Source organism: Atractosteus spatula, chromosome 22 (genome assembly GCF_055471065.1).
Source record: "Atractosteus spatula isolate fAtrSpa1 chromosome 22, fAtrSpa1.hap1, whole genome shotgun sequence".
In the NCBI taxonomy this organism is placed as follows: Eukaryota; Metazoa; Chordata; class Actinopteri; order Semionotiformes; family Lepisosteidae; genus Atractosteus; species Atractosteus spatula.
Window position 1 is genome coordinate 4060843 of NC_142727.1, and position 19434 is coordinate 4080276.

Here is a 19434-nt window from a genome sequence, read left to right on the forward strand (position 1 = left end):
TGGTGTGTTTTCGATCTGCATATCAATGCAATCAGAAAAGGAGTCCATTATCAGAGCCTCTGCAGCACATACCAGCCAGAATAAAACAGGCAATTGCACTGCTTTACGGCCCTATTGCCTCCTGTGCTGGTCCAGCAGGGCCTCAGTCAGGTCACACTGGTGTCCAGACCCAGCAATGATGGACCTGACCCAGCATCCTGCGCCAGTCCCTGACTGCAGACCCAAGGCTGCTATCTTATATATAGCGACCAATTTAAAACTGGTACAATCCCTGTGCTCATACAGGATGGCCAGATATAGTGTCCAGGTGGCCCCTGATACAAATGAAGGTTAGGGACCAGAACGTTGCTTACAGTGAAACAGGTCATAAAGGCGTGACTTGGGTGACCACCTGTATTGGGTGTTTCCTGTCCTTCATCCTTGCCTCCTCATTAGCCTGCATGGCTTCCCCTCCCTTCATATGACGGTTTCCACCTCTGTCAGCGAAACCCCCTGACACCTTGTTGCTTTAAAGATCCTTCTGTTTTGAATCCAGACATTTTAAGAAAGTTGAGCGGCACAGCGGCGCAGTGGTCAGGGGCCCCGGGTTCAGTACCTGGGGTGCTGTCTGGGGGGAGTCTGCGTGTTCTCTCAAGTGAGTTTCCTCCAGGCGCTCCGGTTCCCTCCCGCAGTCCAGAGACGGGGCTGGTGGGTTAAGTGGCTTCTGGGGAAACTGGCTCTGGTGGGAGTGGAGGTGTGTGTGTGTGTGTTTGTGTCCGTGTGTGCCCCGTGATGAACTTGTGGTGTCCCAAGCATGGTGTATCCTGGCTTGTGCCCATTCCTTGCTGGGATAGACTCTGGATCCCCAGCCGTCCTGTACTGGATAGGAGATGCATGGACAAATATTAAGCAGTAGGTCAGAAGCTAAGGGCTGGGGTCAGAACTCAGTAATTAAAAAAAAACCAAAGGGGTCAATTTGCATACATTATGAGGAGCTGTGCTGGAACACAAAACTGAACGAGACAGGGGCTCAGGCCTCGGCTGTAAGAAACGCCTCAGAAACAGAAGCACCTGAGCATTGGGGTGCTGACTGGACCTCGGGTAAATTCTCTGAGGCTACTGGGGGGCCACAGCACCCCAAAACCCAGCTCGGCAGTTTTCACCAGGCCGGGCTGCACCAGGGTCTGCAGTCACGCTGAACCAGATCAAAGTGCTTTCCTCTCGGACAGGCTGGAAGACTTTTCCGATGATCCCAGCGTCATCCTGTCTTATTGAACTGCAAGGGGCTCATCCCACTCAGCTTTCCTTTCCCACAGAGCGCTGTGTGACGCCACCGGCTACGGTATCGGCACCCTGAGTGTGAAAATCACCACCGCACCATCCACGCAATCAATTAACACGAAAGAGGTCTCGTTGACAAATGAGGTACAGACCATATTATTGCACGCAACAAGGTTAGAGAAAACTAGTGAACCGGGTGTCTAGGGCAGTGAATAAGATCCTAGTGGCATTGCAAAGCAGAAATTTTAGTATTGCTCTAAATTTACACCTCTGTCCACTTAAATTTGAGACATGACTTGTCTTGTCTGTGTGATTAGTTTGGTTCTTTCTGGGAGATGAAACGATGCTTTCATATTTATTTCACTGGGGGTTCACAGCTCTGCCATGTGGGATACTGTGGTATTAAAGCCCCTTTGTTTTATTAATTTGGGGGAAGGTTCATGACTGTAAGAGTTACAGCAGCTTGTTGTGATAACAAGATTTCCCTCAGTGAGCTGTGTTACACTTAATCCAAGGAGCCCTCCTACTGCTAGCTAACTAATTTAATTCTTTTTGAATTAATTTTTTTACACCTAACAAGATTACAGCTAGCACTTGTTTTGCTCTCTTTTTGGACTTCCAAACATTTTCTGATGCTCTTTTACTCCAAATCAAAAGGCTGATCCGGAGATCCAATTTTGCACAATTAAAAGCGTTTCCTGTTTTCATGCACCTCAGGATTCATCATCATCGTCTTTGACGGGCTGATCGATCACAGATAGATCTTTGACGGGCAGCTCCGTTACAGATAGATCTTTGACGGGCTGCTCAATCACAGACAGATCTTTGACGGGCTGCTCAATCACAGATAGATCTTTGACGGGCAGCTCGGTCACAGATAGATCTTTGACGGGCTGCTCGGTCACAGATAGATCTTTGACGGGCTGATCCGTCACAGATAGATCTTTGACGGGCAGCTCAATCACAGACAGATCTTTGACGGGCTGCTCCGTCACAGATAGATCTTTGACGGGCTGCTCCGTCACAGATAGATCTTTGACGGGCTGCTCAATCACAGATAGATCTTTGACGGGCTGCTCCGTCACAGATAGATCTTTGACGGGCTGCTCCGTCACAGATAGATCTTTGACGGGCTGCTCAATCACAGATAGATCTTTGACGGGCTGCTCCGTCACAGATAGATCTTTGACGGGCTGCTCCGTTACAGATAGATCTTTGACGGGCTGATCCATCACAGATAGATCTTTGACGGGCAGCTCGGTCACAGATAGATCTTTGACGGGCTGCTCTGTCACAGATAGATCTTTGACGGGCTGCTCCGTCACAGATAGATCTTTGACGGGCTGCTCCGTCACAAATAGATCTTTGACGGGCAGCTCAATCACAGATAGATCTTTGACGGGCAGCTCGATCACAGACAGATCTTTGACGGGCAGCTCGATCACAGACAGATCTTTGAAGGGCAGCTCGATCACAGACAGATCTGCTCAAGTAACAGGGTTTACAGTACATGACGGAACCTTCACTTTACACAGCTGCTCGTGAAGATCATGATTCCCAGAGCTTTGGAAGATCCCGATCACACCTGCGGAGCAGTGGTCTGTGGGACAGGGGCTTCCCATCGCCCCCTGGACCGTCTGCGTGTTGACGTCTCCTCTTTGCCCTGCCGCTGCCTGTCTTTGGGGTCGTCCGGGGGTGCTCCCGCTCAGCCTGCCTCACCCTGCTGATTGACCGGCGGCTGGACGGGTTGATGGCCGCCCGGGTTGGTGCCGGATTTAACCCCTCGGTGTCCAGGCCGCAGTCAGAGCCAGATCTCGTCGCTGCTCATGCTGGAGGCCTTGTAGATGTAGCCCATCATCGGGAACCGGTTCAGCCCTGCCGAGACACGGACACCGACACACAGAGCTAACCCGCTTGGCCTGCCACACGTGCGCGCCACCTCCTTTAGAGAGAGTAGGACGCCGCTGGTGGCAGAGAGAAAACTTGCAGGGAGGAGGCCTGCACAACCTGCATCGACACCTTAAGAATTTCTGGGGATGTGTAGATGCAGTCCTGTCCACCCAAACTGTCCGGTGGCGATGCTCTATCTTAAGGTCGACGATTCAGTGATTTTGTTTCTTCTTTGAATCTGTTCCACCTTTTATTACCCTGATCGGCTGGTTTGGTCACCTGAACCCGAGAGGCAAGAATAAACTGGGCAGCCTTGTGGACACGTGTCAGAGGGTCACTGGTGCTGATCTCCCAGCCCTCTCCTCTACCTACCCTTCACGTGTTTTGAATGAAAGCGGCATCCATCTGTGACGATCCCTCACACTCCCTTGTTTATTAACTTCCAGCTACTCCCATCAGAACACAGATACCGACTCCCCAGCTCCAAAACCAACAGATTCAAGTTCTGTTCTGTAGCTATGTCCTTACTTAACACTGGACTTTCTAGGCAAACATGTCTGTACACTGTTGTTACTGTCATTTTTTTTCTGTACACCAACACTGCTGCTGTAAAACAACTTGCCCCCAGGGATAATAAAGACTCCCTCTCTCTCTTTAGTACCAGGTTCAGTTCCCTGTGTCTTCTTTATTAAAAAAAAAAAGAAACACCAATTATTTTTGTTATGCCCACTTGATTTGAAAAAGCAAATTGTGTGTTTCTAGAGTATTTCTCAGCCCACAGCTACAATCCCCCTGCCTCACTTGGGGCTGAGTGAAGTGTAGCCCGACTCCTCTGACCCGCCCACCTTCCAGCCACATGTCACAGGCAGCTCAGCCTATCAGTGCTGATAGGAAGAGAGACAAGTCTTTCACCCACAGCCCTACAGTGATTGGAGAAGAGGCATGTCCATCACTCACAGTTCCACGCTGATTGGAGGAGTGGCATGTCCCTCACCAACAACACTGTGAGACTACAGGCACCCGGAAGTAGGAGGAGCCGAGAAAGCCCTGAAACAACTATTCCTGCTCAGCCAATAACCAGTACTAGGGGAATCCTCTCCACTGCCCTGTGGTCACCGTCAGGAGAAAACGGGCTCTTCCACACCTTGCAGGAAGATCTTTAGGATGTGAAGATCTTCAGTGCACACCAAGTGCTGCTGATAAATAGTAACACTGTTTCTAAAAAAACCGGAAGAGGTGATTGTAAATACCAGTATAAACCAGTGAACACTACTTTGATTCTTTGGGAGAACACCATTACTAATGTTTAAAGAAGCGCAGTGTTAAGGGACGATGAGAACTGTACAACACAGTTTTACTCGCTACACCCCATCCACAACACACTGATCCTTCAGGAACACGGTCCTACTGGGTCTGACATCTGTTACACAGCGATTCCTGAATGCATCCAGGGCATTTCTACATCCAGTCAGCCTGCTCTGGGCAAGTGAGGAATAGGAGCGTTGCGATTCCTGACTGAAACAGCTTGAGACGATAACGGCATCCTTTTATCTGGTGCAGAATGACTGATAGGATGACGTTTTGGAGCTTTACTTTTCCTTTGCTTTGCCTTCTTTATCAGGTTATTGATGGAATTAACGAGTGCTTGTTTCTATCAGGCGCGGCCTGATACGGATTTTCTTTGTCCTTGAATTGGGATTCCGTTCCTTGGATTTCCTTTCATAGGGACTCGGTAATCACCGTGGATTCTCGGATCAAACCTTGGGTGTCCCCGATTGTTGCTGTGATTTTCGCGAGGCCCCTCTCCGAGCGCTGTAACTGGGGATAACGCCCTGTCACCGTGACACTCACCTCGGATAGCATACATAGCGGAGAGATCCTGCTCGGAGCCGTCTTTCTCCGCCTCTTCCTCCTTCTTCTGTCGGTCTCTCTCCTGCCCTGCACGGATCAGGGAACAGACACGCAGATGCCCACAACGACAGCTTTCACAGTGTTGTACAGTTCCAGTGTGCCCTGTCTGAGTGTGCAGTGTTGTAAAGTTACTGTGTGCAGTGTCTGTGAGTGCAGTGTTGTACAGTGACAGTGTGCAGAGTCGGAGTGTGCAGTGTTATGCAGTTACTGTGTGCCCTGTCTGAGTGTGCAGCGTTGTACAGTAACAGTGTGCCCTGTCGGAGTGTGCAGTGACAGTGTGCAGTGTCTGAGTGTGCAGTGTTGTACAGTGACAGTGTGCCCTGTCTGAGTGTGCAGCGTTGTACAGTAACAGTGTGCCCTTTCGGAGTGTGCAGTGTTGTACAGTTACAGTGTGCAGAGTCTGAGTGTGCAGTGTTGTACAGTGACAGTTTGCCCTGTCTGAGTGTGCAGTTTTGTGCAGTTACAGTGTGCAGTGTCGGGGTGTGCAGTGTTGTACAGTTACAGTGTGCAGAGTCTGAGTGTGCAGTGTTGTACAGTGACAGTGTGCAGAGTCTGAGTGTGCAGTGTGGTACAGTGACAGTGTGCCCTGTCGGAGCGTGCAGTGTGGTACAGTGACAGTGTGCAGTGTCTGAGTGTGCAGTGTTGTACAGTTACAGTCTGCCCTGTCTGAGTGTGCAGTGACAGTGTGCAGTGTCTGAGTGTGCAGTGTTGTACAGTTACAGTCTGCCCTGTCTGAGTGTGCAGTGACAGTGTGCAGTGTCTGAGTGTGCAGTGTTGTACAGTTACAGTCTGCCCTGTCTGAGTGTGCGGTGACAGTGTGCAGTGTCTGAGTGTGCAGTGTTGTACAGTGACAGTCTGCCCTGTCTGAGTGTGCAGTGACAGTGTGCAGTGTCTGAGTGTGCAGTGTTGTACAGTTACAGTCTGCCCTGTCTGAGTGTGCAGTGACAGTGTGCAGTGTCTGAGTGTGCAGTGTTGTACAGTGACAGTCTGCCCTGTCTGAGTGTGCAGTGACAGTGTGCAGTGTCTGAGTGTGCAGTGTTGTACAGTTACAGTCTGCCCTGTCTGAGTGTGCGGTGACAGTGTGCAGTGTCTGAGTGTGCAGTGTTGTACAGTGACAGTGTGCCTGTCTGAGTGTGCAGTGACAGTGTGCAGTGTCTGAGTGTGCAGTGTTGTACAGTGACAGTGTGCCCTGTCTGAGTGTGCAGTGTACCACTGCAGCCAGTAGCCGCAGGTTCAGCCTGCACAGTGCTGTCGAGGGGGAGCCTCACCTCTGCACAGGGCACTCAGGTCATTGAGCTGCAGGTTGGAGGGCAGTGACATGTTCTCTCGAGGCAGACAGACAGCATCCAAGCGCAAACGGGACGACTCACTGAGAGGACAAGAGGCACACAGATCAACAAGAGATCTCAACGGCACTTAACTGCAGCCAAGATGGAATGACTCTTGAACACTTCTCTGTGTTCTGAGAGACTGTTAGAGATTCAGAAAGCCACTGATACAGCACCAGTCCTACACTTCTGAACCACTGATAGGACACAGCACCAGCCCTACACTTCTGAACCACTGATAGGACACAGCACCAGTCCTACACTTCTCAACCACTGATAGGACACAGCACCAGTCCTACACTTCTGAACCACTGACAGGACACAGCACCAGCCCTACACTTCTGAACCACTGATAGGACACAGCACCAGTCCTACACTTCTCAACCACTGATAGGATACAGCACCAGTCCTACACTTCTGAGTCACTGATAGGACATAGCACCAGTCCTACACTTCTGAACCACTGATAGGACACAGCACCAGTCCTACACTTCTGAACCACTGATAGGACACAGCACCAGTCCTACACTTCTGAGTCACTGATAGGACACAGCACCAGTCCTACACTTCTGAACCACTGATAGGACACAGCACCAGTCCTACACTTCTGAGTCACTGACAGGATGCAACACCAGCCCTACACTTCTAAGTCACTGATAGGATACAGCACCAGCCCTACACTTCTGAACCACTGATAGGATACAGCACCAGCCCTACACTTCTGAGTCACTGATAGGATACAGCACCAGCCCTACACTTCTGAACCACTGATAGGATACAGCACCAGCCCTACACTTCTGAGTCACTGATAGGATACAACACCAGCCCTACACTTCTGAACCACTGATAGGACACAGCACCAGCCCTACACTTCTGAACCACTGATAGGATACAGCACCAGTCCTACACTTCTGAACCACTGATAGGATACAGCACCAGTCCTACACTTCTGAGTCACTGATAGGATGCAACACCAGCCCTACACTTCTGAACCACTGATAGGATGCAACACCAGCCCTTCACTTCTGAACCACTGATAGGGCACAGCACCAGTCCTACACTCCTGAACCACTGATAGGATACAGCACCAGCCCTACACTTCTGAACCATTGATAGGATACAGCACCAGCCCTACACTTCTGAACCACTGATAGGACACAGCACCAGTCCTACACTTCTGAACCACTGATATGACACAGCACCAGTCCTACACTTCTGAACCACTGATAGGACACAGCACCAGCCCTACACTTCTGAGTCACTGATAGGACACAGCACCAGTCCTACACTTCTGAACCACTGATAGGATACAGCACCAGTCCTATACTTCTGAACCACTGATAGGATACAGCCTTGCTGATGCTTTCAGGACTGCAGACTGCTCATCTTTTTAAGAGAGTGGCTGTACAAGACAGTGAGCAGCAGGTCTTTAAGCTGATGGCTGATGGAACTGCCTTCATACAAACTCTAGATAGCATCGCCTTTAAATCCCAGCTGAACGTCTGGCTTCATATCTAGAGATCAGGGCGTTTGTGACTTACCTCTGGGGCACTGAGGCCCCTGCTGTCTTCCCTGTAGACACAGTGAACAAGAGAACAAGTCAGAGGCCTCACAGACGCAGGACCACATCTGTCTGACCGAGGCAGTAACGCCCTGATCAAAAGGAGCAGGTTAAACTGAATATCTATTCCTTCTGGAACAGGAATGACAATCTCTTCCTGGCTCCCTCAGTGATCCTGAATGATCAGACCTCTGTATTTTTATTTTTATTTTGTCAGACATTCGTAAGGGACATCAGTCCACACTGCCTCTCTCCCCTACTGCCTCAGCTCCAGACTCCCCCCACACTGCCTCTCTCTCCCAGTGCCTCAGCTTCAGACTCCCCCCACACTGCCTCTCTCTCCCAGTGCCTCAGCTCCAGACTCCACCCACACTGCCTCTCTCTCCCAGTGCCTCAGCTCCAGACTCCCCCCACACCGCCTCTCTCTCCCAGTGCCTCAGCTCCAGACTCCCCCCACACCGCCTCTCTCTCCCAGTGCCTCAGCTCCAGACTCCCCCCACACTGCCTCTCTCTCCCAGTGCCTCAGCTCCAGACTCCACCCACACTGCCTCTCTCTCCCAGTGCCTCAGCTTCAGACTTCCCCCACACTGCCTCTCTCTCCCAGTGCCTCAGCTCCAGACTCCACCCACACCGCCTCTCTCTCCCAGTGCCTCAGCTTCAGACTCCACCCACACCGCCTCTCTCTCCCAGTGCCTCAGCTTCAGACTCCACCCACACTGCCTCTCTCTCCCAGTGCCTCAGCTCCAGACTCCCCCCACACTGCCTCTCTCTCCCAGTGCCTCAGCTCCAGACTCCCCCCACACTGCCTCTCTCTCCCAGTGCCTCAGCTTCAGACTTCCCCCACACTGCCTCTCTCTCCCAGTGCCTCAGCTCCAGACTCCCCCCACACTGCCTCTCTCTCCCAGTGCCTCAGCTTCAGACTTCCCCCACACTGCCTCTCTCTCCCAGTGCCTCAGCTCCAGACTCCACCCACACTGCCTCTCTCTCCCAGTGCCTCAGCTCCAGACTCCACCCACACCGCCTCTCTCTCCCAGTGCCTCAGCTCCAGACTCCCCCCACACTGCCTCTCTCTCCCAGTGCCTCAGCTCCAGACTCCCCCCACACTGCCTCTCTCTCCCAGTGCCTCAGCTCCAGACTCCCCCCACACTGCCTCTCTCTCCCAGTGCCTCAGCTCCAGACTCCCCCCACACTGCCTCTCTCTCCCACCCTCTAGCAGGTGGTCTCTTACCAGCATTCCTCTTCCTGTTCTTGTAGACCACGCACAGGAGGAGAAGGCTGAGGATGAGGAGGGCGATGAAGCCCAGAGCCCCCCCAGCGAGGATTCCCAGTACTGGCACCTCCACATGAGACTGCAGGAAGTCTGCAGAGAAGGCGGCAGGAGAGTAAGACAGAGATGAATGATGCTGAATGTGTGTAAAGGGAGTGACATTCGCACGTCCCTGTGCTGCTGTCACTATTGAGCACATCAGACAGCAGACCTGACGGCAGAGCAGGAGGGAGAGAGTGAATAAAGAGTAAGAGAAGAGTGAGAGCAGGGCGAGCTGTGAAACAGTGCAGAGAGGGTAGTAATACAGGTAAGAGTGCACTGCTTGTGAGAGTGATCGAAGGAATGGATGTGCAGGAGTGACACAGAGAAGTGTGCACTGCTTGTGAGAGTGATCGAGGGAATGGATGTGCAGGAGTGACACAGAGAAGTGTGCACTGCTTGTGAGAGTGATCGAGGGAATGGATGTGCAGGAGTGACACAGAGAAGTGTGCACTGCTTGTGAGAGTGATCGAGGGAATGGATGTGCAGGAGTGACACAGAGAAGAGTGCACTGCAGTTTGTGAGTGACAGGGAGGAGTGTGAGAAAGCACTAGAAGCAGCGGAAGTGTGAAACAGTGAGGATTCATGTAAGACTGATGGAGGGGTGAGAGAGTGAGAGAGAGAGAAAAGGGTGTGAAAGAGCAATGGAGAGCAAGTGTGAGAGAGTGATAGAGGGGGAGGGAGTGACAGTGGTGAAGGTGAGAGCATGCTGCCTGTGAAGGAGCCCCAGAGGAGGAAGGAGTGAGTGAGAGAGTGATGAGTAAGAAAGAGTGTGATGCCTGCGGAAAGTGACGGGGAGGACTAGTGTGATACCTCTGAGGGTGACGGAGGAGTGAGAGACACCCAGGCTGTTGTTGGCGCTCAGGGACACATTTCCTGATAGGCTGCTGAGAGTCACCCGCAGGGTGTGATTGGTCAGCCAGGGGTAGCTGCGTGAGTCCAGGATGAGGAAGTCAGAGGTATTGGTCACCAGCTGGCCGGACTGGTCCACCCAGGTGATGGTTGCGGGGGGGTTGGAGCGAACCAAGGCGAACAGGACCAGGGAGAGCCCAGGCTCAGCAGGTTCTGTGTACTGAGCATTGACCTGTACAATCTCAGGCTGGACTGGGATGAGAAAGAGACAGGAGAAAGAGAGTATAAAAAGCTTTGTTTCAGGGATTTCTACACGTTTCTACCAGAACTAGCCATCTAGAGAACATTCATGATGTACATTTGTCAGCCTACTGGTCACATTATCATTCAGAAAACAGAACCAATTTCTTTTAAGAACGGTTACAGTCTTGGCATGATAAATAGTTGTAATACTGCCAGAAATCTTGCTAACTCTGTTGTACTGAAGAGTTTGTTGGCTAGAAGCTATTCCTGGGAATTAACTCCACATGCAATTCACCCAGATGTTCAGTCTGTCCTCTGAAGGGGGACTTAACACAATTTGCCAACGCACAGCACAAGAACAATATTCTTAGTCAGAGTACTGACAGCATGGCTGAGCAGCTTGCTCCTCACTCCTACTACACTTTGTGCAAAGGTGTGCCTCCCATTCCCGGTTTAAAGCTCACTTTCCCACAGTTTGGACTTGTGCCCCGTGATTTGTGTTTCACTGCTGGATTTAGGTCACATTTCCTGAATCCCAGGAATGAGAATCCTGGGAAGGGGGTCTGCTTGCTTGTCTCTGGATTGCAGTGAAGTGGTCCAGCAGTCCAGCTGTGTCTATAGGATACTACAGCCCTGCGGACTGTGTCTATTGGATACTACAGCCCTGCGGACTGTGTCTGTTGGATACTACAGCCCTGCGGACTGTGTCTATAGGATACTACAGCCCTTCGGACTGTGTCTATAGGATACTACAGCCCTGTGGACTGTGTCTGTTGGATACTACAGCCCTGCGGACTGTGTCTATAGGATACTACAGCCCTGAGGACTGTGTCTGTTGGATACTACAGCCCTGTGGACTGTCTGCTGGATACTACAGCCCTGCAGACTGTGTCTGTTGGATACTACAGCCCTACAGACTGTCTATTGGATACTACAGCCCTGTGGACTGTGTCTGTTGGATACTACAGCCCTGCAGACTGTCTATTGGATACTACAGCCCTGCGGACTGTGTCTATAGGATACTACAGCCCTGAGGACTGTGTCTGTTGGATACTACAGCCCTGCAGACTGTCTATTGGATACTACAGCCCTGCGGACTGTCTATAGGATACTACAGCCCTGCGGACTGTGTCTATAGGATACTACAGCCCTGCGGACTGTGTCTGTTGGATACTACAGCCCTGCGGACTGTGTCTATAGGATACTACAGCCCTGCGGACTGTGTCTATAGGATACTACAGCCCTGCAGACTGTGTCTATAGGATATTACAGCCCTGCGGACTGTGTCTATAGGATACTACAGCCCTGTGGACTGTCTGCTGGATACTACAGCCCTGCGGACTGTGTCTATAGGATACTACAGCCCTGCGGACTGTATCTATAGGATACTAAAGCCCTGCGGACTGTGTCTATAGGATACTACAGCCCTGCGGACTGTGTCTATAGGATACTACAGCCCTGCTGACTGTGTCTGTTGGATACTACAGCCCTGCGGACTGTGTCTATAGGATACTACAGCCCTGCGGACTGTGTCTGTTGGATACTACAGCCCTGCGGACTGTGTCTATAGGATATTACAGCCCTGCGGACTGTGTCTATAGGATACTACAGCCCTGAGGACTGTCTATAGGATACTACAGCCCTGCAGACTGTGTCTATAGGATACTACAGCCCTGAGGACTGTGTCTATTGGATACTACAGCCCTGCAGACTGTCTATTGGATACTACAGCCCTGCGGACTGTGTCTATAGGATATTACAGCCCTGCGGACTGTGTCTATAGGATACTACAGCCCTGCGGACTGTGTCTATAGGATACTACAGCCCTGCGGACTGTGTCTATTGGATACTACAGCCCTGCAGACTGTGTCTATTGGATACTACAGCCCTGTGGACTGTCTGTTGGATACTACAGCCCTGCGGACTGTGTCTATAGGATACTACAGCCCTGCGGACTGTGTCTGTTGGATACTACAGCCCTGCGGACTGTGTCTATAGGATACTACAGCCCTGCGGACTGTGTCTGTTGGATACTACAGCCCTGCGGACTGTATCTATAGGATATTACAGCCCTGCGGACTGTGTCTATAGGATACTACAGCCCTGCGGACTGTGTCTATTGGATACTACAGCCCTGCAGACTGTGTCTATTGGATACTACAGCCCTGCGGACTGTGTCTGTTGGATACTACAGCCCTGCGGACTGTGTCTGTTGGATACTACAGCCCTGCGGACTGTGTCTATAGGATACTACAGCCCTGCGGACTGTCTGTTGGATACTACAGCCCTGCGGACTGTATCTATAGGATATTACAGCCCTGCGGACTGTGTCTATTGGATACTACAGCCCTGCGGACTGTGTCTATAGGATACTACAGCCCTGCGGACTGTGTCTCTAGGATACTACAGCCCTGCGGACTGTGTCTCTAGGATACTACAGCCCTGCGGACTGTGTCTGTTGGATACTACAGCCCTGCGGACTGTGTCTGTTGGATACTACAGCCCTGCGGACTGTGTCTGTTGGATACTACAGCCCTGCGGACTGTGTCTTTAGGATACTACAGCCCTGCGGACTGTGTCTGTTGGATACTACAGCCCTGCGGACTGTGTCTATAGGATACTACAGCCCTGCGGACTGTGTCTGTTGGATACTACAGCCCTGCAGACTGTGTCTATAGGATATTACAGCCCTGCGGACTGTGTCTATAGGATACTACAGCCCTGCGGACTGTGTCTATTGGATACTACAGCCCTGCGGACTGTGTCTATTGGATACTACAGCCCTGCGGACTGTGTCTATAGGATACTACAGCCCTGTGGACTGTCTTTTGGATACTACAGCCCTGCGGACTGTGTCTATAGGATACTACAGCCCTGCGGACTGTGTCTGTTGGATACTACAGCCCTGCGGACTGTGTCTATAGGATACTACAGCCCTGCGGACTGTGTCTGTTGGATACTACAGCCCTGCGGACTGTATCTATAGGATATTACAGCCCTGCGGACTGTGTCTATAGGATACTACAGCCCTGTGGACTGTCTGTTGTATACTACAGCCCTGCGGACTGTGTCTATTGGATACTACAGCCCTGCGGACTGTCTCTTGGATACTACAGCCCTGCGGACTGTGTCTATAGGATACTACAGCCCTGCGGACTGTGTCTATAGGATACTACAGCCCTGCGGACTGTGTCTGTTGGATACTACAGCCCTGCGGACTGTGTCTATAGGATACTACAGCCCTGCGGACTGTGTCTGTTGGATACTACAGCCCTGCAGACTGTGTCTATAGGATACTACAGCCCTGCGGACTGTGTCTATAGGATACTACAGCCCTGCGGACTGTGTCTGTTGGATACTACAGCCCTGCGGACTGTGTCTATAGGATACTACAGCCCTGCGGACTGTGTCTCTAGGATACTACAGCCCTGCGGACTGTGTCTATAGGATATTACAGCCCTGCGGACTGTGTCTATAGGATACTACAGCCCTGCGGACTGTGTCTATAGGATACTACAGCCCTGTGGACTGTCTGTTGGATACTACAGCCCTGCGGACTGTGTCTATAGGATACTACAGCCCTGCGGACTGTGTCTATAGGATACTACAGCCCTGCGGACTGTGTCTGCTGGATACTACAGCCCTGCGGACTGTGTCTATAGGATACTACAGCCCTGCGGACTGTGTCTCTAGGATACTACAGCCCTGCGGACTGTGTCTATAGGATACTACAGCCCTGCGGACTGTGTCTATAGGATACTACAGCCCTGCGGACTGTGTCTATTGGATACTACAGCCCTGCGGACTGTGTCTGTTGGATACTACAGCCCTGCGGACTGTGTCTATAGGATACTACAGCCCTGCGGACTGTGTCTGTTGGATACTACAGCCCTGCGGACTGTGTCTATAGGATACTACAGCCCTGCGGACTGTCTGTTGGATACTACAGCCCTGCGGACTGTATCTATAGGATACTACAGCCCTGCGGACTGTGTCTATAGGATACTACAGCCCTGAGGACTGTGTCTATTGGATACTACAGCCCTGCAGACTGTCTGTTGGATACTACAGCCCTGCGGTCTGTGTCTATAGGATACTACAGCCCTGCGGTCTGTGTCTATAGGATACTACAGCCCTGCGGACTGTCTGTTGGATACTACAGCCCTGCGGTCTGTGTCTATAGGATACTACAGCCCTGCGGACTGTGTCCGTTGAGTAATATATTCCTGCCCTGCGCTGACACTCAGATCTGAGGATGAAGTATCTGTTGCGGGCCCTCAGTCTGCTCTTCCTCTCTCTCTGCCAGTAGATGGCGCTGTAATACAGCAGGTGATTCTGCAGCAGCAGCAGATTCTTCCAGCGAGGCCCCTGCGTCGCCGTGTTCCTCCAGGAACTCAACTGCACAGAGACAGGGCTTCCACCATTACAGTCCCTGTGAGGGACTAACTTTATAGATGTTAAGGATCCAACCAGCAGTTTGTTCATCTTCAAACTTCCTTCATTAAATAACCTAAATGATCCGCTCTCTTGGACTCAAGGAGAACCGGATTCCCACTGGTGTCACACACACAGATCGGCCTGAAGCCGGACTCTGCTCGGACCCTTTTCGAGTGTCGGCCCGGGACGCAGGGACTCACACTGCACGTTCAGCAGCACCGTGGCGTTGTAGCTCTCCTGGCCCAGCGGGTCGACGGCGGCACAGGCCAGCTCGCGGTCGGACTTGCGGGCGCGCAGCGTGAAAGTGCTGCTGTGGGCGGAGCTGCTGTTGAACACGCCCACCTCCCGCGGGGGCGGGGAGGAGGAGGAGGAGGTGAGCAGCAGCCGTCCTGTCCTGTCCGCGCCCCCCTGCTGCTCGCCATTCAGGTACCAGGTGAGCAGAGGCGGGGCCTGGAGGGGCCAGCCCTCCGACTGGCAGCTGAACTGGCGCGTGGCGTTCTCCTGCAGCGTGACTGCCGAGTGCTGCTGTCCATCAATCCTGGGCATGGGCTCCGCTGTGCCTTGTGGGGGATAAGGAGACACAGGCCCAGGCCAGGGTCAGGATACAGCTGTGCATCATGAGGGATAGGAGACACAGGCCCAGGCCAGGGTCAGGACACAGCTGTGCCTCATGAGGGATAGGAGTCACAGGCCCAGGCCAGGGTCAGGACACAGCTGTGCATCATGAGGGATAGGAGACACAGGCCCAGGCCAGGGTCAGGACACAGCTGTGCATCATGAGGGATAGGAGACACAGGCCCAGGCCATGGTCGGGACACAGCTGTACCTCATGAGGGATAGGTGACACAGGCCCAGGCCAAGGTCAGGACACAGCTGTGCATCATGAGGGATAGGAGACACAGGCCCAGGCCGTGGTCGGGACACAGCTGTACCTCATGAGGGATAGGTGACACAGGCCCAGGCCAAGGTCAGGACACAGCTGTGCCTCATGAAGAATAGGAGAAACAGGCCCAGGCCAGGGTCAGGACACAGCTGTACCTCATGAGGGATAGGAGTCACAGGCCCAGGCCAGGGTCAGAATGCAGGAGACATGGGCCCAGTCTCATCTTTACTGGAAGAAGACATGTACAGTAAGCAAATGTATCGCCTGGATGCTGGTACTTCCTGTTTCCCAGAATCCCATCCAGGTGATGCTTGAGGAATCACCATTCCCACCACACAGGTCGTTGAATGCCGTCTTAACCTCCTCTTCCTCTCTCTCTCCCAGCAGGTGGCGCTGTGAGCTCCTGCGGGACTCTTACCTGTGCGGACAGAGGCCCAGCTGTAACACAGCACCAGTGCAGCCCACAGCCCCCTGACCCGGCCCACGCGCGGCATGGTGCGTTCTGTAGAGCTGCCCGGCCCAATGTGGTCCAGTCACGCTGACCTGCAGCACAGCGAGAGACACCAGAAAGACTGTTGAGCCATGCAGCGCACCTGCCAAGTTACTCCTGGACTGTGAATCACGTGCCTTACTAAGAGCAACCCCTGGCCCACCATCAGCGTGTGGACTGTATGTGGAGGGCTGGAGTTCAGGAGCATTGCACAAGGTTTTATATTGTAAACATGAGGCTTGCAGGTTCAAATCCCATCTGAATCACTGCCCTGGTCCCCTGAGTGCGACAATTCTCTCGGATTTCTTCCGTCAAATGCCCAGTTGCGTAAATAGGTAGGCATGTCAGTTGGTTTGGATACAAGTGTCAGCCAAGCAAAATAATTCAAATAATTTCTATGCCCAAAAGAGGAACCAGACATCAGCTTAAATGGTTCTGCCTCCAAATATTTTGACAGAGCACGAGCTAATTAATATTCATTCCCACGGTCCACAGCTGTTAAAAACAGTCCTGTGAAAGCGGTCACGTACTGTATGAGGCAGGTGTCAAACTGCCACTGCCTAGAAATCTACTTTGGTAGCTGTTAGCAGTATTTTTTCAGTCCCTTCTGCAGAGCGCTCTTGTGAAACTGAGTCGATTTTACTGACGCGCTGAAATCCCCTGATTGATGCACATGCGTTGCTTAGCAGAACAGAGACATAAATTCAGCCGTCAGCTGGAAACGGCGAGCACGTATTTCACTAATACACCTGCATGTTGTGAGTGCATGGATAGATTTTTAGATCTATGCTCAGAGTCCATGCATATCAGGCAAAGACTATCTGCGTGCAAGATCGGTGCATACCTGCATGCTCACATTGCAAGCAAACTGCACAAAGCATGACCTTTCTCTATATACCGTGTGCTGACATAAGCAAAAATAACAGTACATGCATTGGCTAAATCCTCTAGCCAGGCAACAATGCTCACGAAAACTGCTGCAGGTGTTCAGGTTTAATGTGTGACGCAGGCAGTCACACTGTCAGCAGAGGACTGTGGCAGCATAAATTGGAGCCCCAAATTCTCCCAGCACCCCTGCACCTCCATAGCTCTACATCGTCCTGCGCTCCTGTAGCTCACTCGGCACTGCACACGAGCTCAAGGAGAGGAGCTGCTTTCATCTGTCAGTCTGCCGGATTTCCCTGCTTTATCTATCCATCACACACACAACCCCCCTTCAAATCAGGGCTCCATTACTCAGGCCTGAAGCGCCTCTGCAGTGCAGGTTAGCTACAGCTCTGTCCCCAGACAGAAGCAACAGATCCCCACATTCCCTGAATTCTTTTGTCAAGTGTTAAGAGAGGGAAAATTGAGGACGTACAGTACGTACAGTACCTTCAAGGGAAAAATCAGGGCTGCCTAAAAACACCTCTCCCACCTGTCCTGTCCATATTGGATTAATCTTCCCTATTGGAGAGTGCCTTCAAGATGTGAAAAGAAAAATCAGAAATTGGTTCGCCTCCAAAGATGTTGTGCTCAGCCCCTGTCAGGGGCATCTCTGGGGTGTCCTTGGCCAAAGGCGCCAAGCTCCCAGATCTCCCCCTGCAGAGTACTGGAACACTCGTGCCAAACATCGTCTGAATCCAGTGTGCATGTGTGTGCGTGAGCATACGTTGCATGCATGTGTGTGCGTGAGCATGCATTGCATGCATGTGTGTGTGTGCAATTGGGGAGCCACCTCACTTAGTGTCCGTGTTACAGGGCAGCAGTCTAAACTGCATGGACTGGAACCCCCAAGGCTGTACCATAGCACCGGGCCTGAGTTCAATCATCTGTGTTTCATTCCAGGTTCCATTCCTATGTCCTCTTATTTCGGTGATCATCCTACTCTCTAACTTGGATCCCACAGCTGAATCATCAGAACAGCACAGCCCTTGTCCCTGAAACAGTGGCGCTCGATTCCCAGCAGAGCACTCGGAGGATAGGAGGAACCCGATCACTGATCACTGTGCTTCGGCACAACAGGTGTAGGGTAGTCCACGGGGGCTTTAATCACATTTTATTGTCATGGATCAGGACCCCTCAGTGCTCAGGATCGGCTTTTGAAAGCTTCACCGCCTAGCAGTCAGACGTGACAGTGATATTGCAGGTGACAGTCCCAGTGCAGGTGACAGTGATAGTGCAGGTGACAGTCCCAGTGCAGGTGACAGTGATATTGCAGGTGACAGTCCAAGTGCAGGTGACAGTGATATTGCAGATGCCAGTCCCAGTGCAGGTGACAGTGATATTGCAGATGACAGTGCGGGTGTAGTTTGCAGTAGCATCAAGAAGAATAACCCTTCCTCTTCTCAAGGTAGGATCATAGACAGGAGTGTTTGGTTAAGATAAGTGTTTACAATGATGGCCACAAGAGGGCGACCATGTCCTCTCAATTCCAACCTTGAAATCTTTGTTTAAAGAATTTCCATGTGTATTGGAGTAGTTGAACTCTTTACTAAATAAAATTAAACTATTTTATAAAGCATTATAAAAAGGACAGCTGTAAAGCAGAAGTAATTGTGCGGTTTAAAACTCAGTAGAAAATCAAAGAAAGAAAACCGATTTTCTTTTTAGATGAGACGTCGCCTTTCTGCACCACAGTGACAAAAGGTTGTGTGAAAGACCTGATCTGTAAACAACTTAAAAGATCCACAAGTCAGGACCGAGGAGCTAAAGGCCAGCTTGTCACACCTGGCTTCTTGCAAGAAACAGCAGGATGAGATCCTCCAATCAGGACGGGGGGGGGGGGGGGGCACTACTCTACACCAAAGGATGTGGGGGTGTGGAACAAGCCGCCCAGCCGTGTTGCCGAACCCCGGCTTCTTTCAAGAAACAGGTGGACAAGATCAATCACTTATTTAGCCACCAAACGAGGAGGACAGAAAGGCCTCCTGTCGCCGGGGACTTTTCTGAAAGTGTACCCCCTGGTTTTAGTCCTGTGTGTAGGCCATTTCAGTACATTCGTGAGCGCCCTGATTTTTGTTTACATTTGTCTAAAGGCAGAGAAAGTGCTTGTTGATACAGTGTCACACACACAGCAGTGATGTGGCAGCAGTACTCTATTATAACACAGGACAGTGGAGCTTCCCTATTGTTAGCAAGGGAAGGGAGGAGACAGGAGCACTTAATACCTGTCCTACTTATAACAAAGACACCCGTGCGAAAGGCATGCACAAGCCCGGAGACAGTGACAGGTGGGGCATTGTGGGACTATATAGCCTCCCTTTGCACCACCGCCAGACTCACACTGCTGTC

At 51.7% G+C, this 19434-nt stretch overlaps 1 protein-coding gene across 1 annotated transcript; it reads right to left on the bottom strand.

The window, feature by feature from the left end:
* Window positions 1–1648: 1648 nt before the first annotated feature.
* tmem25 (transmembrane protein 25) lies at window positions 1649–17376 on the bottom strand. The gene is made up of 9 exons (XM_088939757.1): window positions 17242–17376; window positions 16090–16214; window positions 14989–15348; window positions 10070–10360; window positions 9179–9310; window positions 7931–7961; window positions 6330–6430; window positions 5002–5088; window positions 1649–3135 (listed from the first exon to the last, which is right to left on the bottom strand). The coding sequence occupies exons 2-9, from the start codon at window positions 16163–16165 to the stop codon at window positions 3062–3064; spliced, it is 1152 nt and encodes a 383-aa protein (XP_088795883.1). The 5' UTR covers window positions 16166–16214; window positions 17242–17376; the 3' UTR covers window positions 1649–3061.
* Window positions 17377–19434: the final 2058 nt, after the last annotated feature.

Coding starts and splice junctions, on each gene's coding strand:
- tmem25 (XM_088939757.1), bottom strand. CDS start 16,165: ATGCCGCGCGTGGGCCGGGTCAGGGGGCTGTGGGCTGCACTGGTGCTG. Junction 9,311..10,069: donor CTCCTCCGTCACCCTCAGAG/GTATCACACTAG, acceptor CCTTCTCTGCAG/ACTTCCTGCAGTCTCATGTG. Junction 5,089..6,329: donor CCTGAGTGCCCTGTGCAGAG/GTGAGGCTCCCC, acceptor TGATCCGTGCAG/GGCAGGAGAGAGACCGACAG.